The following is a 17,930-nucleotide window of genomic DNA, read 5'->3' on the forward strand; positions in this document are numbered from 1 at the left end:
GCCTTCTCACGTTGCGACTAGACTACTAGCGCATTATAGTATTGTTGTGTTAACCGGGAGAATAATGAACTATTAGTTCCTTATTCTCCCGGTTAACACAGAACAATTCTATAAAACGCTAGTAGTCTAGCCGCAACGTGAGAAACTGAGCAGGTGCGAGTTTCGCTTATCACAAGTTCGTTTCGTATCCTGTATATCTTACTTCGTGGTCCGTGCATACAGCCAAGGTTGGTATGAAAGAAATCTTATAATCGTAATTCTATTATAGTTTAATTATTCAACACGGAAAATCTTAGTCAGAGCAATTCTATTATAGTTTAATTATTCAACACGGAAAACCTTAGAGCAATTCAATAAATAAATTGAAAACCCAACACAGCCTTGATGAATTTTTATCATTATATCATTATCGTGTAGAGATGAACCCTTAGGGCTTAGATCGCTTTGGTGTATGACCATCACAACCCACAGGTAAGATAGGGTATACAAATTATAAAATATAATCGGATAATCGTTCAAAATTTTGTTTATATGCTTATGTAGTAATGCCATTACATTTTGTATTATATCATGTAGTACACATTTCAATGGAAGTCCTTGAAGAGAATCGTAAAGTATTGTTACGCACCAATGATCGTTTGACTAGCATAAAATCTATTGCTGTAGAAACTGAAGAAATTGGTTCTGCGATTGTTCAAGAATTGGGAGAACAAAGACAGACACTCCATGGTACTCGCAATCGATTGGAAGACATTGACAGTTCCAGAATATCTTCACACCGTTATGTCTCTGCTATTAATAGACATGTTTTCCAGGACAAACTTATGCTTGTACTCATTATTATTATTGAGGCCTGCACTTTAGTTGGACTTGTCTATATAAAATTTATAAAAAATTAATTTTGTCGAAACAATACATAATATGTTACACCTTACACTGCTCTAAAATTATACTATTTTAAATTTATTTGAATATTGTTTCCATATTTTTATTAAGTATTTTACATTATTAACACATTTAAAAATTTACATGTTTATTTATTAAATTTAATGATGTGTATAATCATTACAAATTACAACAAAACATTGCTTAGTCTATAACAATATTTCATAATTAAAACTGAAGTATAAACATTCACTTGTTTAAAATGTATAGGTAGACAGCGGGTAGTATAAATTAATTATTTTTGATCCTTTGATATAATAATTAATTCATAATTGAGCGGCGTCTGCAACTTTTACTAATTGGCTGTCAGATAAATCATCAACTATATGATTAGCATACTCAAAACAAATTTCATTTGGCAACTTAGTACCATTTGATCGATACTGTTCACAGTCAGGATCATAACATTTTTGATACCAATACATTTCATTCAAATCAACTATGTACTTAACATTATTGTTTTTGTGTTGCCGTTTAACGTTTCCACAATAACGGTTTTTCACAATACTATAAACTAGTTTGTTAACTGAAGGAAAATAATGGTTTTTGAAGATTTTTCCTGGGAAAACAAGATCGGAGATAAACCTATCTATTCGCGGAAAAGGTGAACTTGTGTAAGATGACTGACATGTACCTTGATTTTTATTATCGAAATGTGCCCGATCACCATGTGTTTCAGCAACAATTTGACTCGTTATATTTGTGAAATTCAACAATACAGTATCATCACAACCAAATGTTATTAAAGACTTTAAGAATATTTGTTTATCAAAACAATCCTCGCAATGAGCCATTTCAGGAAGCTTATACTTGTTAATATTGCTCAGGACTAATGGAACATTTTTTTTCAATTTTGATGATTTAAATAATCTAAAATGTCTGTTTCTTGAATATACACTTTCGTCACAAAACAATCCTTGTTGAGTTTTTAAATTTATAAGATCTTTAGTAGTTATCCCACTGTAAAAACATCCATTATCTTCTAGACAGTGATCTTCAGACAAAAACTTATTAATTTCACAGCATATAAATCTAACAAAATACCCGGCTTGGCAATTATTAGAGAACACCAAAGATTGAAAGACTAAATGATGACTAAACTTTTCTGCTGTTGATGAATCTAAATCAAGAATATCTTCTTCTTTGCACACTATATCAAATTTTTGTTTGATAAACATAATAATAATTTTGACAAAGGTTTCTAACATTTTTAAGCCATTTGATTCTGGATTTTCATTGCGATTAAATTCTAAATCAAAGTATAATTTGCACGGATTATTTTCTGGTATGATCTCATAAGTGTGTCTTTCATTTTGTGGTTTACGAGAGTCATAGTACCAAAATGTTTCAGGATGAGCAACCATAAAATATCGTTGACCATTACTTTGTTCATATGTGAAGGACATACAACCATTTGATTTAGTTTTTGCGTAGTCTAGTGCTTCTTGTTGCCTAGGAAAGTTTTTCCAGCCAATTGGAGGTCCCAGCAACCGTTTAACATTAGTTAAATGGCATGGTTCACGTCTTACCTTTTTGGATGAAGATGTTGATTGTACTAAATGGAACGAACTACGTTTTGATGAACCATAAAACACTTTAGTAGTTAGACCCGACATGACACCAGTCAGAACTATTTTCAGATGACAATCATTGAGTAAAATGTCCACTATAGAGGTTGTATCTTATTGGGTTATTAATTTAATAAAAGCCAACATTTAGAAAATACTATATGATAAATAACTAAACACTAAATAGGTAGCAAATTTAGTATATTAAATATAAATTATAAATAATCGTTTAATATTTACTATTTAGTCATAAACACGATTTAAATTATTAATATCTTTAATTGTGTCATAAACTCATAATATTATCTGTTGTTTCAAGGTGGATTTATATTTTATAAATCTACCTTGTGTTGCTCATTTAAATTTAATTTCTGATAAGTGATAACCGTTATATTTTATCAGAGATTGGAGAACAAAATTCAAAATTCAAAATATTATGGAAAATCACGTACGATACTACGATAGTATGATTTAAGATCCCCACACACTGCAGTGGTGGCGGTGAATTGATGCAGGGCACATTTCACCGCTCACCGCGGCGGTAAAACCAAGACAATAGAATTTAACGCCACCGCTGCCAGTCTGTGTGTGGGGACCTTTAATTGTGTGGAAAATATAAAATAAATAATACCATAGAACAATTATTGTCCTGTGATAATACGTATGTGAAACATAGACATTGTGAGAAAAATGAATATTAAACGATAGTTGATAGTTGTATAATTTATATAGTTGACACTTTGACAGTACGAAAGTTGTGTATTTTATTGGGAAGACAGATTAACACTAGGAGCGCTGTCGACGCCTATCATACTGATGGATTGGCGGGTTCCCCCCTAAGTGGAGTCGGGAGATTGTATGTATTTTCACATTTCGCATATATTTTGCTTTAAGTGAAGTGTATTTGAATGTATTTGATAATATTAGTAGTAATTGTACTTACCAACGTATACAGTTGGCTATAAAAGCGTATAAAGTTTCGATACCAGAATTAATTTGTTATAAAAAGTAAAATAAGCATTGTAAAACAATATCTAAGCATCCCGAATTGGAAGGTACAAATTGTTTCCACCAGAGCGCGTTTTGTTAATCTGTTTCCCCAATAGTAGTTGGTTTAACTTAAGTTATAACCATAGACTGAGAACCAAGATCTTACCACAGAATAGATTAAATACATATATTTCATCTATTCTGTGATCTTACAATCTTAGTTCATGCCACGGACTTATCTATATCTTAGTCCGTGGTTCATGTTTATAACCACGATTTTCCAATTTTTTTTTAACGTGGTGGAATATAGAGGGGACCTCCAATTCAAGCACTGAGTAATAACTAGTAAGGTAAATAAATGTATCATTCCTTACAAATAAATAACTAAATATCATCAAGTTATTTTATATGGTATTGATTATACATCTTTATTTTTGTAAAAAAATAATATACATATATTTATTTATATATATATATATTATGTTATTATAGGTATAACATCAAATATTGATTTTTTTACACATTTTCATTTTTTTTTTTAGTTCTTATTAAACAATTTCTTTCTATCAATTTTAAATTTTACAAATATGATATTTAAGTATATTAAATCACTCTGACACTGAACTAAAATAAAAAAGAAAGAAAGAAGTCCAGCATAAAAGTAAAATTATTATTTGATATATATGAAAAAAGAAATTACCTAAATGTTTTAAAATTTCATAATAAAATAATTATTTACAACAATAAGTTTCAGCAATTTATATAATAAATAAAATGTATTGATAAATACATAAAAATTGTTGAAAAATAATCATTCCATTTTAATTGATCAATTGTTTTATTTTGAAAAGACAATAATATATTATACATATACATAAACAGTATTATAAAATTCGTTCATAAAACAATAAGTAGGCTTGACAGTTTTGAACAACACTTGGTGTTACTTGTCTAACCATACTATCACTGACACAATACCAGGTACCACTTGGAGCTAAATGTGAAGGATCATCATTGCCATCAATAACTTTAGGTGGTTTGGTTTTACTGCCTTCTAAAAATGAATATCGGTAGCTATCATCTTTAACTGAATCTCTGACCTAAACAACAATATAATATATTTTTGTATACAATAAATCATTAATAAAATGTTAGTAATAAATTAACCATACTTTTACATATGAAAGATAATGACCACTATGCAAAAACCCATTATGTTCCACAACCCCATAAAGAGAGTACAATATTCGGTTTTGACCAGGACTTAACTTGTTCTAATTAAATAAATAAACAAAATAAATATTCATTTTTATGGTGTATTAAAATATATATAATATATATATGTATTATTACTAACTTGACATTTAACAGAGCAGTAAGGAGCAATATCCAAAACCCATTGAAATGATACATCTCTTGTCATTTTACGTGTAGTTGAATAACACATTTGAAACCGTTTTAAATGCAATATTAAAATAGCTGGAGGAGAACTAATTAACATTTGTTTGGTACTTTGGCGATAAATTGTCTTCTCTTCGTTTGTTTCTATGAAAAATAAATTAAAAATAATGACAATTCAATAAAAATTGTAATATGATTTATATTAAAACCTTACTTTTTTTATGTTGTTCAGTGCACCTTTCACATGAAACTTTATTATTACCAGTCATTATTTCTGAGGCAGTAAATTGATTAAGACAAGTTAATACCGAACACTCGCTATCTTTACATTTTGGTTGAGGTTGCAATGTTGCTTGTGGACATTCTTGAGAAAACTCACCTTCTTCTTCATCCTCTACGTCTTCTTCACTTTTTGAATCATCAAATAGACCATCACTGTTGTTATCACTAACATTTGGAGTAGGATTGTTACGCTCCTAATATATCAAATAAACTATTAGATAAAAATTAATTTTAAAATTGAAGATAATATAGTTCACTTGAGATGTATACTTCAATTTCTTATTATAAATAAGCATTTAAAAATGATTTATATAATTAATACCGGATTTTCATTAGCACTGTCTGTTCCCACATCCATGTAATCTGGACTGACATTAGCACGCATGGAATCAAGTGATGACCCTTGAGGTGAACTTGGGCTATTAGCAGGGCTACCAGGTAGTACAGAATCCAAATCCATGGGTTTTTCAGAATCCAAAATTTGATCAGCATCCATTTGTCTGTCAGGATCAGCTAGTGGAGTGTTATTCATTAATGTAGTAAGTTCTGTAATACTGAGAGAAGGACTTGTAACATTAGATGGTTGCTTTTCAGAACCATATCCAGATTCTGGATTTTCTTTATTTTCATTCTTCCAAACAGACATTTCTATTTCATTTGTTTCAATTTCCATATTGTCTTCGATGTCCGCATCATTATTCACAGCTTAAATTAATAATAAAAAATGTAATTACAAGAAAAAACTTTATAGTCTAAAATACTGTATTATTCACTATTCAATTGTAAATGTATCAAGACTAAAATAATATTACCTAATGTATCTTGCATTTTATTGTTAAATTGTTTGTGCTCATGTTTCTTTCGCCTTCCTTGTTTTAATGCTAATTTACGTTCTTTTTTTGTTTGATGCTTAGATTGACTAAAAACATCATTATCTTTTTTACGTGGGAACGATAATGGGTGGGTCTATTGATAAAAATTAATATTATTATTCACAGTAATATTGTCATTAAGGATAGATAAAAAATACTCGCCTTATCAACTGTGATTGGTAAACTTAAGTCCAGAAAACTTTCTGTTACCTCTGATTTATAACCACAGGTTTGACATTGAACGACACTTAAAAGTTCTCCTTTGAATACATGATCAGGGCGTAAGAGAACATCTTGTAATTTTTTGCCAAGTTCTTTAATTTTAGCAGTTTTTTTTTCATCCACTTCACTTGGTTCAACTTTCATTGATAAACCATAATGATGTACAATTGTTTTTTTATAACGCTAAAAGTAAGTTATTATTAATTTAAATAAATGTTAAGTTGATTGACTTACAAGTGAAATAAAATTATAGGATTGTAGATGATCAAATTTTATTTTGAAAACAGATTTGAATTTGTTGGCATTTTATAACATACAGAGATAACAGATTTTTATCTAAATAATGATTTTTTCTAGAACTTTTTTTGTTTTGTTTAAAATTAATTGTAAACAAATCATTGCAATATGTAATTTAAATCTTTATAAGTAAATATTTAAAAATGTAGTTATATCATATGTGTCATAACACATTTTATTTATAAAATGCAACAAAACAAACAAGTCTTAAAAATATATTGTAATATCAAAAATTGAAGAACCATTACAATTTATAAACATGTAATCAAAGCTTAGGCAATGTGGAATTAAGTGTAGATGAGGAGAATCGAAATGAGTAAAACTCAATCGTATACCAAATATTAATAATTTATTATAACTTATAATTTTAGATTCAAATTGAAGCAAGACTTGTTTTTTTTTTAGCTTTTGTGAAAATGTACTCCTACTTTGTGTATTTTTAATGTTATTGATTGAGCTTACCTTTAAGTCATCATCACGCACAGAGTCTAAAAGATGACGTAAAAGTTCATGAGAATCATGTTGACTGTAGCCAATAAACATTTTACATTTTTTTCTTAATGAATCTAGAAGTGCACTAGGTGTAAATGTTGATTCACGTTCGTTTGTTATTTCTTGTAGAGTGGTGTACAGGTTTTCAGTTAATGAACTCCATTTTTCTTGATGCACAGTCTATTCAAGAATTAAAATGTAAATTATTGCATTTAAAATTAGTTAGTTTTTTTTTTCATCATCAGTCAACATTTTAAATTAACCACACTGGATAGATATAAAACTAAAAGTGGGGCCTTAAACTCTTCAAACACCTCAAACATTAAGAAAATAGAACACCGAAATAAAATTTTCTATTATCCTACTTTTTTTTACTCACACCATCTATTACCGTATCATTCTCTATTCTGTCTATCCATTTCTACAGTCTTTCTCGTCCCTTTAATATTATTCCCATAGCCACTCTTACTCTAACTATGGTTTAATAAAAACAACCAAATTTTAAAACTAGTGTTTATTTTCCTCGCCGATCACTCGTATTGTTACTTATAATTGGTATACCACATGCGTGATTCACTAAAACTCTATGTAAGAAGAAAAAAAATTATAAATTATTTGTTAATATACAATATTTTTATTATAAATTACAATTTATTATTTTGAAAATATTATCTTGATATTAAAATAAAAAGGTTTTATTCAATAAGTACTATGATTTTTTTTTAATGCACATGTTCATAGCATATTTAGTGATTCATTAGGACATAGGTCAGTGCTCTAGATTAGCATCTAGATTTATAAAAAGATACTTTCAGGCAATGCTGGGCATTTACGAGTTAAAAAGTTAAAAAGTTAATTTCATTTAAACATTAGTAATCTTAACTTAACTGAGTTAAAAAAATTATTAACTTGCCCAGCCTTGCTTTTGGGTAATTTGTAATAGTAAGTTATAATTTAAAAGCTTGTAGCAAACAATTTTTAATTTTGCTACAGCTAAAATTTAACAAAATAATTTATATGCACATATATACATTTTTACCATAATTTTGCGATATTAAGTTAATTTGTAAATCCAGATTTATTTAAATAGAATTAATTACAATTATATGTCTATTGCATTGAGTTTTAATTGTAAGTTAACTTTTTAGACAAATCTGGCAACTAAATGGTTTCAATAATACAATAGTTACAAATTAATAAATATTTTAATAAATTCTAATTTTATAAGTTGGAACAAGATTATATAATATATCATAATGGACACCTTGTTTATAAAATAATACTTACAATATCTTCATTATCTAATTTGATGGTCATCGGTTCACCAGATTCACTTATGTCAAGTAAAAACTTTCTTAAAAATGGAGTTTGTGCTAGACATTGCAAAACTGAATTGTAAAAGCATGTATTTCCTAAATTGGTTAATCCCTAAAATAAAATATAATAATTAGGTTAAGACTTTTCATAATGTTTCCAATTTTAGACAAACAATACTGACACATTTCTGTTTAAAGCATCCAGCTCTAATCAACTATTTTACAAAAATTATTTAAGGTTGTAAATAAACTGAATAATGAAGAGGATATTGTAATGTAATTATTTTTATTTTTGAGGGTATAACATATTGTCTGCTTAAATAGTGTCTACAAACAATTAAATAATAATAAATTTAAAACTGATATGTCAAACCCTCAAAAATCATAAGTTGTTTTTGAGAGATTCAAGGTCTTACCCATGGTTGAAATATACAGGTTATTGCATATCGACTCGGATTGTTATCATAAGAAACAAAATGGCTGCGTAAAAGGACATCACAAATATACATTTTTCCTATCACCAAAAATACGCTGACAATAGCTAACAAATTCAAAATCCCGCGCATATATACTTGATTATTATTGGTTCCCTTTACACTGCCATTTTTGTTTTTATCATCAAATATTTGATTGAGAAGGGGTATATATGCGATAACCTTGTATATTTTAACCATGGTTTTACCAATAAAAATACTTTTAAATAATAGCCCATAGAAACACAATGCAGATCTTTTGAAATTAAGTTTATTGACACATAAGTGTATCAGCGCTTTAGTGGCATTGAAAGTGTTGAGTATATAAAACTTACTCTAGGTCTTTTGCATCGTTCAACATTGTTAGTAATATTTTCAGAGGGATCAAATGTTTTTTTTAATGATGGAGCATCATCATCATCAGATTTATTTACTCCATTACACTTTTTTGGAGAATTTTCTGAAAAAAAAAAAAAATAATATAAAACATTACTTAAATTCTAATTATTACTATCTATCTACTAACCTGAAATTAGTTTATCATATTGTGCATCTGCTTCAGTAGAACAACCTTGAATTGGAAGATCATTCATTTTATTTTTACCTGTTTGCACTTGTTTCATATGATTGATAGAATTTATTATAACTTGTAGTTTTTTAGAGCTTGTTACCGATATTTCTTTTTTACAATCGTTGCATCTATATAAATAAATACATTTATTTAAATAAAGACTTGCAATTTAAATAAATTATATATTTTTTAGACTGCTCAAAGTTCTAACTTGGAATATTAAAGAGTCAAAAAGGCACAAATCTTAACAATTATGTCAATATACATGGGAGATAATAAATACATAATTATGTAGTAAATACCGTGTTTTTTCAACTGTTATCACTCAATATTAAAAAAAACCTACTTCTTTCCAACTTATACACTTATAGCACATTGTATTAAATTATGAGTTATTGGTTATAATTGTATTAATTGGTTATCCTGGTATAGACTTCAAAATTAAAATATTAATGAAATACTAGAATTGAATAAGACATTTATAATAATATAATAATATTTATAATTTTTGATTTATTACATAAAAGTAATAGCATCAATTTTGGTATACAAACAACAGTGTCAGATATAATAGTGAGGGAGGAGAGTCCTGTGCCATTTCCTCTTTATATTTATTATCTTTCTCACTATCACATTTCTTCTTTTCATTTAAGATATCAACATATTTTTGAGTCGACGACTGATTCTGCTGCCTCGCAGGATGAGCTAAACTTTTTTTTGTCTGGGTGGATTGGTTGACACTTACTTTAAATCTGGACACATGTCATTCAATCACCTTCTCTAATTCTCATATTCTTTCTAATAAAACTTATTCATTATTTTTTCATTAGCTCTCTACTTGCTCAAGTGACTTAAATTCGTGACCTTGGAATTTTTTATTTGTTTTCCCTTTCATTTTGTTGGCACATTGACTTCACGGTAGAACACTTCAAGTTCTTTGATTCAATCAAACGTAACACAAAGTTCTAAACATTCTTGAGTTTAGTGTAGTGGTATAGCATCCATACCTTGCAAAACACTAATTTGAACTGGAACGAGTACAAAATTGGTTAGGATACCATGATTATGATTTACTGTGTAATATATTTACTGTCCATTCTTGCAACACATAATAGATAATAACTTTTTGACCAGGTATTTTTGACACTCCAGAATTATTTGTGTCTAATTTAGAGTTTTTAACTGTCATGCGAAACCTAGTCCAGTTTTATTCTGCACCATTCTACGGGATATGATTACATAGTTACAATTATCCACTACATAGGATACTCTGTTAAGACAGTTAAATTGTGCCCAACTCTGTCTAAATTTTTTACATATGTACTTTGATTTATATTATCTATTTTTTAATTTTTTTTAACACACAAATTATTGTATTATAATAATATATAATTGTATGAATTGCCATTGTTAGTTTGGACAAAATATTTAAATAAAAAATAAACTCGAAAGTAAGCAAAAAAAAATAATCAACTTACAAGATTATCAAACTTCCAATGTTAACAGCAATGGAATGAGAATCACTTCTTGGAGTGTTCTGATGTTTAAGGATATGATTGATCTCAAGATTAGAACAATGAAATGATCCACACTGTATACAAATGTATAGCTCCTAAAATACAATAAACATTTTATAATATTAAGGTGTTTACAAATAATTACATAAGGCACTTGTAAAAAATAAAAATATTTCAATGAAAGATGTTCAAGAAGTACAAGAATTTTTTTTTATATATGTTATAGATTACTGTAAAACAAATTACATACTTCCAAGTTACTGTTTTTACATTCAGAACACTGTGAAACAACCTTTTGTAAACATTTGTTTACATTGTTTACGTTGACTGCTTTTTTGACATGAGTGCAAGGATTTTTAAGAACTGGAAAAAACATAGGTATTAATATTTAAAATTGAGTAAGTTAAATGTGAAGACGACCAGTGGAGTTTGTTACAGGGCGTAGACTCACTGTTTGTTGGTTGACTTTTTAATTCTCCCGAATCTGACGAATCGCCAGCATTAAGTGGAACAGGAGCGTTAGAACTTTGCCGGTTACGTTTCTTATTTTTGCCTTTTGCCATGACTTAGAAGGATGCAAAATGCAGAGCAAAAAAACTCAACACTGGACGTCTATTTATAAAAGACTTTTATTTTTGGACAAAACGTGATTAGGCGAAAAATATGGAAACAAGAGATAAGGTCTCATGCCGCAATAAGTAGTCAATGTGCAATATATTATTTTACAATGACCGTAATAAAATTAATTGATCACAATCATTATGAATACATTTGAGAGAACGATTACGTACCTTCTTTCTTTTTTTCTAATCAGAAAACAGTGCTTCTGTACGTACGTCGATGTTTTGATAATTATTGATGAAGCACTTTCTATTTGTTTTCTTCCTTAAGCTATTCTATAGTTGTTACTTGTTGTTCACTGGCTCGTCTTGTTGGAGTTACTCTAACGTGAAGTTCCACTTCGTCATTTTTTTTCTTGCCAGAAAAAGACCAAAAATCTTACGGCGATGGGATGCCGTATTACATACACACACACATTATCATTATTTATCGCCAAAGTAATTAGCGATCAAGACGTCTTAAATCTAAAACCCGTGTCCGGTACTCATGAATCGCATTAGAGTATAATATAGTATATACGATGTATTACAATAGGTAAAGTACACAGAGACAGAGACACAGAGTAGACAGCAGTCCGTACATCAAAGGTTTTGTGTGTGTGTGTACAGTACTACAGTGTCATTGTGCACCATAAAGTACAGAACTGCAGAAGTACAGTAGTGTAATTGATTAAGGAGGGGGTATTGTAGAAGGGAGTGCATACAATACAATATTAGAAATTTGGATACAGCTGATAAGTTTTGCTTGAGTGCGACGACGTGGTAACCGCGTTATGTTACTAGTCAAAAAACGACAGTTGGTCGACCTGTATACTATAAATTCGTGTAGTTTTAAGCGCGGTTGCATAGATAAAAAATTATCTGTAACCGTGGTTTTAAACTTTTAAATATTTGTATTCTGCTGAGGTATTTCGTAGTCAATTATAGTCAACTAGTCAAGGATCTATAGTCGATACTCCACGATTAAAGAATAAAGAAAGTGTTCTAGATCATGAATCATGATATTATACGATGGATAGAGCTCAGATCACGAATTAATATATTATACTATATACTCAACTATATATGATAAGGAGTTCCTAAACCACAAACTTCTATACTACACTGCAGCTAAATAGAAATCTGTATACTGGATTGACTATTTTGAAATATATATAAAACCTACAAAAATATAATGTTATGATTATTTAAAAGCATTTTAGCATTAATTTAATTCGTGGTATTTACAGATTTTACGTTAAAATGTTTAATTATTTCGTAAAATTGCCACTAATGTCTAATATGATAATAATAGCGTCAAGCGCTACATTTTCTATACACCATGACATTTTCCAAATATTTTGACTTATTTTGAGCTGTTTACGGACATTTTCAGTTTCCACTATTTTTAGTTTTTTTTACTACAAATATCAATAAAATTTTATTTTTTGGGTAAAAAAGCTTGAAAATTGAATACAAGGCTCCTACTATATTGTTATAATGATATTTGAAAAATATTAAAAATCCTTAGTCACAGTTTTTATTTATAAGCATTTAAAGTTCAAATATTGACAAAATACGAAAATTAGCAAATTATTTTGAGTTGGGAATTCATAAAAATTTTTGTTTTTCAATCTAAGATTTATATTTTGGGTAGAAAAGCGTGAAAATTTTATGCAAGGCTCCTGATATATTGTTACAATAGCAGTTGAAAATATTGAAAATACATAAGCACAATTTTTTCTTATAAGCATTTAAAGTTTTGACAATTTTGACAACATTTATCAAATTTAAAATGTAATAATTATTTTGTAGTTAAAAATTTATAAAATGTTCAACTTTTGTAGCTAAGGATTGAAAATACAAAGTTCCACGTAAATAGGTAAATATATAAATTACTTTATTCACAATAATATCATCAAATATACTTAGTAATGTCATAGGCTGACTGACCGTTTTCGCTCAGAATCGTTTTTCTTTTACAATGATATTATATTATTGAATTCAAATTTAACACCATCTATTGACCATTATAGTGACTCACTTGTAACCTATTGTACAGCTGAGCGACACCCACAACTTTTTATATTTTATTTATATAATAGGTAAAGTTTAAAAATTGTAATATTGAAGTAATTTGTTTTATTTTATTATTTAGTTGAGTATAAACCTACAGAATTTTTTTCATTTTGTTATAAGTTCCTTAAAAAGTTATTTTATTTAAAATAAAAATTGTAACACGAGTCTCTTTTTTGGTAGTTTTGAAACTTGTACCCACCTGGCCCTTCAGGGTCTCAGTCTGTCCCTGCAGTATACACATATTATATTCATATACTATTATATATATGTTGTATATTGTTTTGTTTACAAAATTTGGTCACCTGTGGGGGTGATATGGCCAACATATCATCCCCCCCCTGTTGATTCGCCACTGGTGTGCAACCTGTATATTATGATGATGTTTAGTAGGCTGTAGATATTACAGCATTTTCCAGACTTCCACCATACCGCTCTGTTGCACCCAAGTTTCCTTAGACAATAGACCTATAAAGTAATGGACAGCGCTTAGAGATAGAAGTCAGAGGTACGATGTAGAGACTGTGAGCGAGAAAAGAAACAAAGTAGTAAAATTCATACGGGCTTTATGCGGGCTCCTCCAGGAGGTCATACAACCTTCACTGCACTAGCCACTATAGATGCAAAAAACTCGCATAGTGCAGTAACGCGGTACATAAAATTAGTAATTTAGTGCACACTGGAATAGCTGCTGGTGTCACATAAAAAAGTGCACTAGTGCAGTAGTACAGCAGTCAACAGCTAGTGCGACGAGGTGGAAACAAATACTGTAAATTATCATATTACAGTATTTGGTGAAAAACGCTATTGGATAATATTATGGTTGCGGAACGTACAGTGAAAATGTAAAGCACAAAACTATAGACATAATAATACGTCCATGCACAAAACAGAAAAACCCGCAGGACACTCGGCACTCGCTTGCGTGGAATATCGAGTCATCCACCCGATCGTAAACTTGCGTTCGTCTAGGTCTCTAGGACGTCTCAAGGACCCACTATCATAGATAAGTATAAAGGACTACTAACAACTAACCTAGATAGGACCACGATTATAATTTATATAGACCATTAGTAGACCATTTATATAGCATAGAAAATAGATTTAACAGGAAATAGAATAGCTCGGAATAAGATATACAAGACTGGACACGAGAATACGAGATGAATATTGTAGTTACGAAATGTAGTTCAACAGGCGGAGTTCGGGGGGATATTTTCCTCTTAGCATTACTAGCACCGTCTTAGTGGATACTTATGGAACTAAAACACATCATACAAATTTCTAGTTCCATAAGTATCCACTAAGACAACGCTAGTAATACTAAAAGGAAAATATCTCCCCGAACTCCGCCTGTTTAACTCATAGACGATAGACCTTATACTAAGTAATATTTAGTACGTATAAGGTCTATGGTTGTAGTACATTTCGTGGTCAACCCCTCCAACCTTGTCGTGTCCAATATATCTTAGTCCGTGCCTCCGTGGGAAATAGGAATACCATTATTTTTCTGAAGTGGTTACACGGGTAATTTCACCAGCACAGAGTACTGGTAGATAGCGTGGCAGGCTGATAATTTAGTCACGTGACTTTTCAATAACATTCCGGCTGTAACTCCGTTTTATCAACTCAAAAATCAAAATCAATAAGAAGCGTTCAGGGACCACAGAACAACGGAATAGATATTATATATGTCTGTAGTCCGTCCACTGATTTCTATATAGTATAAATTAAGTCTGTGAGTCCATCCACGGACTAAGATAATATAATGGACTGGAAACGAGCAGTTTATCACAGCCACGAATGTATTTACAAGAGGCAAAGTGGGGGGGGTCGCAATGTGTTCCAGAGTTTACAGCGCTCTCGGTAAAAAAACACGTAAGATACAAATTGTGAAGTCAAATAAAACCACCGGTAGCGCTGAAAACTTCAAGAACAATATTCTTATCAGCTAAGTGACACCTTTTCGTGGCCGTACCCCTCCACCGTCGACCATGTCGTTTCCAGTCCATAAGTCCATTATATCTTAGTCCGTGAGTCCGTCCTACACTCCTACAGTAGAGTAGATTAAATTTAACCTATTCTGTATTTCTGTGGCCCTACCACTTTCACACTTCACCGTGCAGTGTGCACGTCAAACGCAAAGGCAAAAGAGTAAAGACACGTTATCTTAATTTTATGGTGAGAAATATTATCAAAATAATTATTGACGATGTGTAGATGGCATAGACCTATAAACCGATGTTAATAGGTCTATGGTGGATTGAAATAATGAATTAATGTTTTCTGTTTTGAGCTCTCAGTAAATTATCATAGATACAAATTCGAAATCTGAATATCTTCTCAACCAGGTTGGTTTTTTAATGTAAAATAATTATATGAAAACATTTTTGTTAGGCTCCTACTTAATATATATTTTTCAATTTTCACATGGCTAGATAAACATTAAATAATAATTATTATTTGTTTACTATTTACTACATTATTACAAAAACAAGTTTTTCTTATTTAAATTATTGTTAGATAATAATACCATAAATTATTAATACATTTGTTACAAATAATAGAAAATATAGATTAAAAATTAATTGTATACTGTATTTGTAGTTTACACTACTTCTTTATTAGAAGTGAAAGCTCTATTTGTACTTAAAATAAACTAACATTTAAAAATATATAAATATTTATAAACTTCAGACAGTTAAAACAAATAAACACTAACCAAACTATTTGTTTTTTAATTGTAAATTGTATATTTTTTTTTCAATAATTGTTGTTGGTATTTGATAGATAGATAGATAAATTACTAACCTATGTAACTAATCAATTTTTGTTTTAAAACATTTGTTAAATAAATATATATTTTTTCCATGTGATGAATAATTTTTTAGTAATCCAACTAGAATGTACCTAATAAAATCTATATTTTGAAAATATTATTTTGATTAATTTTAAACATTATTTTTCAACAGGTTATGGAAGTAAAATGTCAATGATACAACCTTCAAACACCATGAGTGATAATGATCGATTAGTACCTTGCTGCAGCACCTCAAATCCTATACCTAGCTCTAGCATAACAGATTCAAATCCAAGTTGTAGTAAAACAACTCAAATTTCAAACTCCAACACTAATAGTTTAAATGAAGGTTGTAGTAATCCGGGCCCATCTAATGAAGATGAAGAACTAGCGCTACCCCGTGCATCAATCAATAAAATGATTAAAGATGCTTTACCAAATATTCGGGTTGCTAATGAAGTTAGAGAAATGATAATGAACTGTTGCACAGAATTTATTCACTTAGTAGCATCGGAAGCTAATCAAGTATGCATGGCCCAGCAGAAAAAAACTATAAACGCTGAACATTTATTAACTGGTAAGTTTAAAATAATTATTCATAATATATTTTTAAAAAAAAAAAAAATAATATTTTAGCTCTAGACCATTTGGGATTTGGTGACTATCGAGCACAAGCAGAAGAAGTTGGTAAAGACTGTCAGTCTAAAAGAAGAAGACAAAGTACAAGACTTGAAAATTTAGGCATACCAGAGGAAGAATTGTTACGACAGCAACAAGAATTATTCGCCAAGGTAATATTAGGACTTAGATTTATACTTTTAATTAGACATACATTTACTAATTAAAAGATTTGAAATTTTATTAGGCCAGAGAAGAGCAAATGGCTCAAGAACAACAACAATGGCAAGAACTACAAGCTGCAGCTCAACGAGCTGCTATTAAACCTAAGACTGAAGAAAGCAGTGATGAAGACGATTACTCCTAATTTATAATTCAACAGAATTATAGACAATTCAAATTCATCATCATTATGAATTGAATTTTTTTTCTTAATTTGTTTTTATCAGTTTGTACATTTTTACTAGTATCTAATTTTCTTATAAATGTTTATTTTTTAAATTGTTACATTAACTTTTTTGTCAAATAAATAAATAATTACGTACAATTCAAATTATATATTACAATATTCTTGCAATATATATATTATATAATATGTATATAAATCTTTTAAGAGTAGACTTTTTTAACAAAACCTATGGACAGTAAAAACAACTTAACTTTTGTATTGATTGGAAAAATTTTGAATTGAAAATAAAAAATAATATTGTTTAAAACAATTATTTAATAAAACATTATATTTTAATAGTGTAAGACAGTCAACAAGTTGAACAGATGATTTATGAATTTATATTGTCCTCATTACCTGGCTGCCAAAACTCATATTTTACCGACCATATTTTTTTTTTCTGGTTCTATTGTTTCCACCTTATTTCTATCTCTTTACTTTAA

The 17,930-nt window shown here is 29.4% G+C and overlaps 4 protein-coding genes across 9 annotated transcripts; 2 read left to right on the plus strand and 2 right to left on the minus strand.

Annotated features, from left to right (window-relative positions):
• Window positions 1-132: 132 nt before the first annotated feature.
• LOC132951481 (vesicle transport through interaction with t-SNAREs homolog 1B) lies at window positions 133-966 on the plus strand. Its single transcript, XM_061023307.1, has 2 exons — window positions 133-471; window positions 544-966. Exon 2 carries the CDS (start codon window positions 546-548, stop codon window positions 897-899), a length of 354 nt encoding a protein of 117 aa, XP_060879290.1. The 5' UTR covers window positions 133-471; window positions 544-545; the 3' UTR covers window positions 900-966.
• A 245-nt stretch (window positions 967-1,211) lies between these two features.
• On the minus strand, window positions 1,212-2,561 carry LOC132951407 (DNA-directed primase/polymerase protein-like). The gene has a single exon (XM_061023216.1). It carries the CDS (start codon window positions 2,559-2,561, stop codon window positions 1,212-1,214), a length of 1,350 nt encoding a protein of 449 aa, XP_060879199.1.
• A 1,761-nt stretch (window positions 2,562-4,322) lies between these two features.
• On the minus strand, window positions 4,323-12,208 carry LOC132950451 (ubiquitin carboxyl-terminal hydrolase 16/45-like). Of its 3 annotated transcripts, XM_061021921.1 has the most exons (15): window positions 11,738-12,208; window positions 11,398-11,558; window positions 11,197-11,309; window positions 10,908-11,041; window positions 9,385-9,557; window positions 9,194-9,318; window positions 8,357-8,497; window positions 7,040-7,249; window positions 6,221-6,463; window positions 5,999-6,152; window positions 5,509-5,891; window positions 5,119-5,380; window positions 4,861-5,048; window positions 4,676-4,777; window positions 4,323-4,603 (listed from the first exon to the last, which is right to left on the minus strand). In XM_061021921.1, the coding sequence occupies exons 2-15, from the start codon at window positions 11,507-11,509 to the stop codon at window positions 4,388-4,390; spliced, it is 2,556 nt and encodes an 851-aa protein (XP_060877904.1). In that variant the 5' UTR covers window positions 11,510-11,558; window positions 11,738-12,208; the 3' UTR covers window positions 4,323-4,387. The 3 variants fall into 3 exon arrangements, with proteins under 3 accessions (XP_060877904.1, XP_060877905.1, XP_060877907.1); XM_061021922.1 differs by lacking the exon at window positions 11,398-11,558 and having other exon boundaries at window positions 11,738-12,206; XM_061021924.1 differs by lacking the exons at window positions 11,197-11,309; window positions 11,398-11,558 and having other exon boundaries at window positions 11,738-12,206.
• Window positions 12,209-15,589: 3,381 nt separating this feature from the next.
• On the plus strand, window positions 15,590-17,644 carry LOC132950309 (protein Dr1). 4 transcript variants are annotated; one of them, XM_061021710.1, is made up of 5 exons: window positions 15,590-15,802; window positions 15,918-15,972; window positions 16,594-16,998; window positions 17,058-17,212; window positions 17,287-17,644. In XM_061021710.1, exons 3-5 carry the CDS (start codon window positions 16,608-16,610, stop codon window positions 17,404-17,406), a joined length of 666 nt encoding a protein of 221 aa, XP_060877693.1. In that variant the 5' UTR covers window positions 15,590-15,802; window positions 15,918-15,972; window positions 16,594-16,607; the 3' UTR covers window positions 17,407-17,644. The 4 variants fall into 4 exon arrangements, with proteins under 4 accessions (XP_060877693.1, XP_060877694.1, XP_060877692.1 ...); XM_061021711.1 differs by having other exon boundaries at window positions 15,925-15,972; XM_061021709.1 differs by lacking the exon at window positions 15,918-15,972.
• Window positions 17,645-17,930: the final 286 nt, after the last annotated feature.

Source organism: Metopolophium dirhodum, chromosome 8 (assembly GCF_019925205.1).
Source record: "Metopolophium dirhodum isolate CAU chromosome 8, ASM1992520v1, whole genome shotgun sequence".
NCBI classification, from domain to species: domain Eukaryota; kingdom Metazoa; phylum Arthropoda; class Insecta; order Hemiptera; family Aphididae; genus Metopolophium; species Metopolophium dirhodum.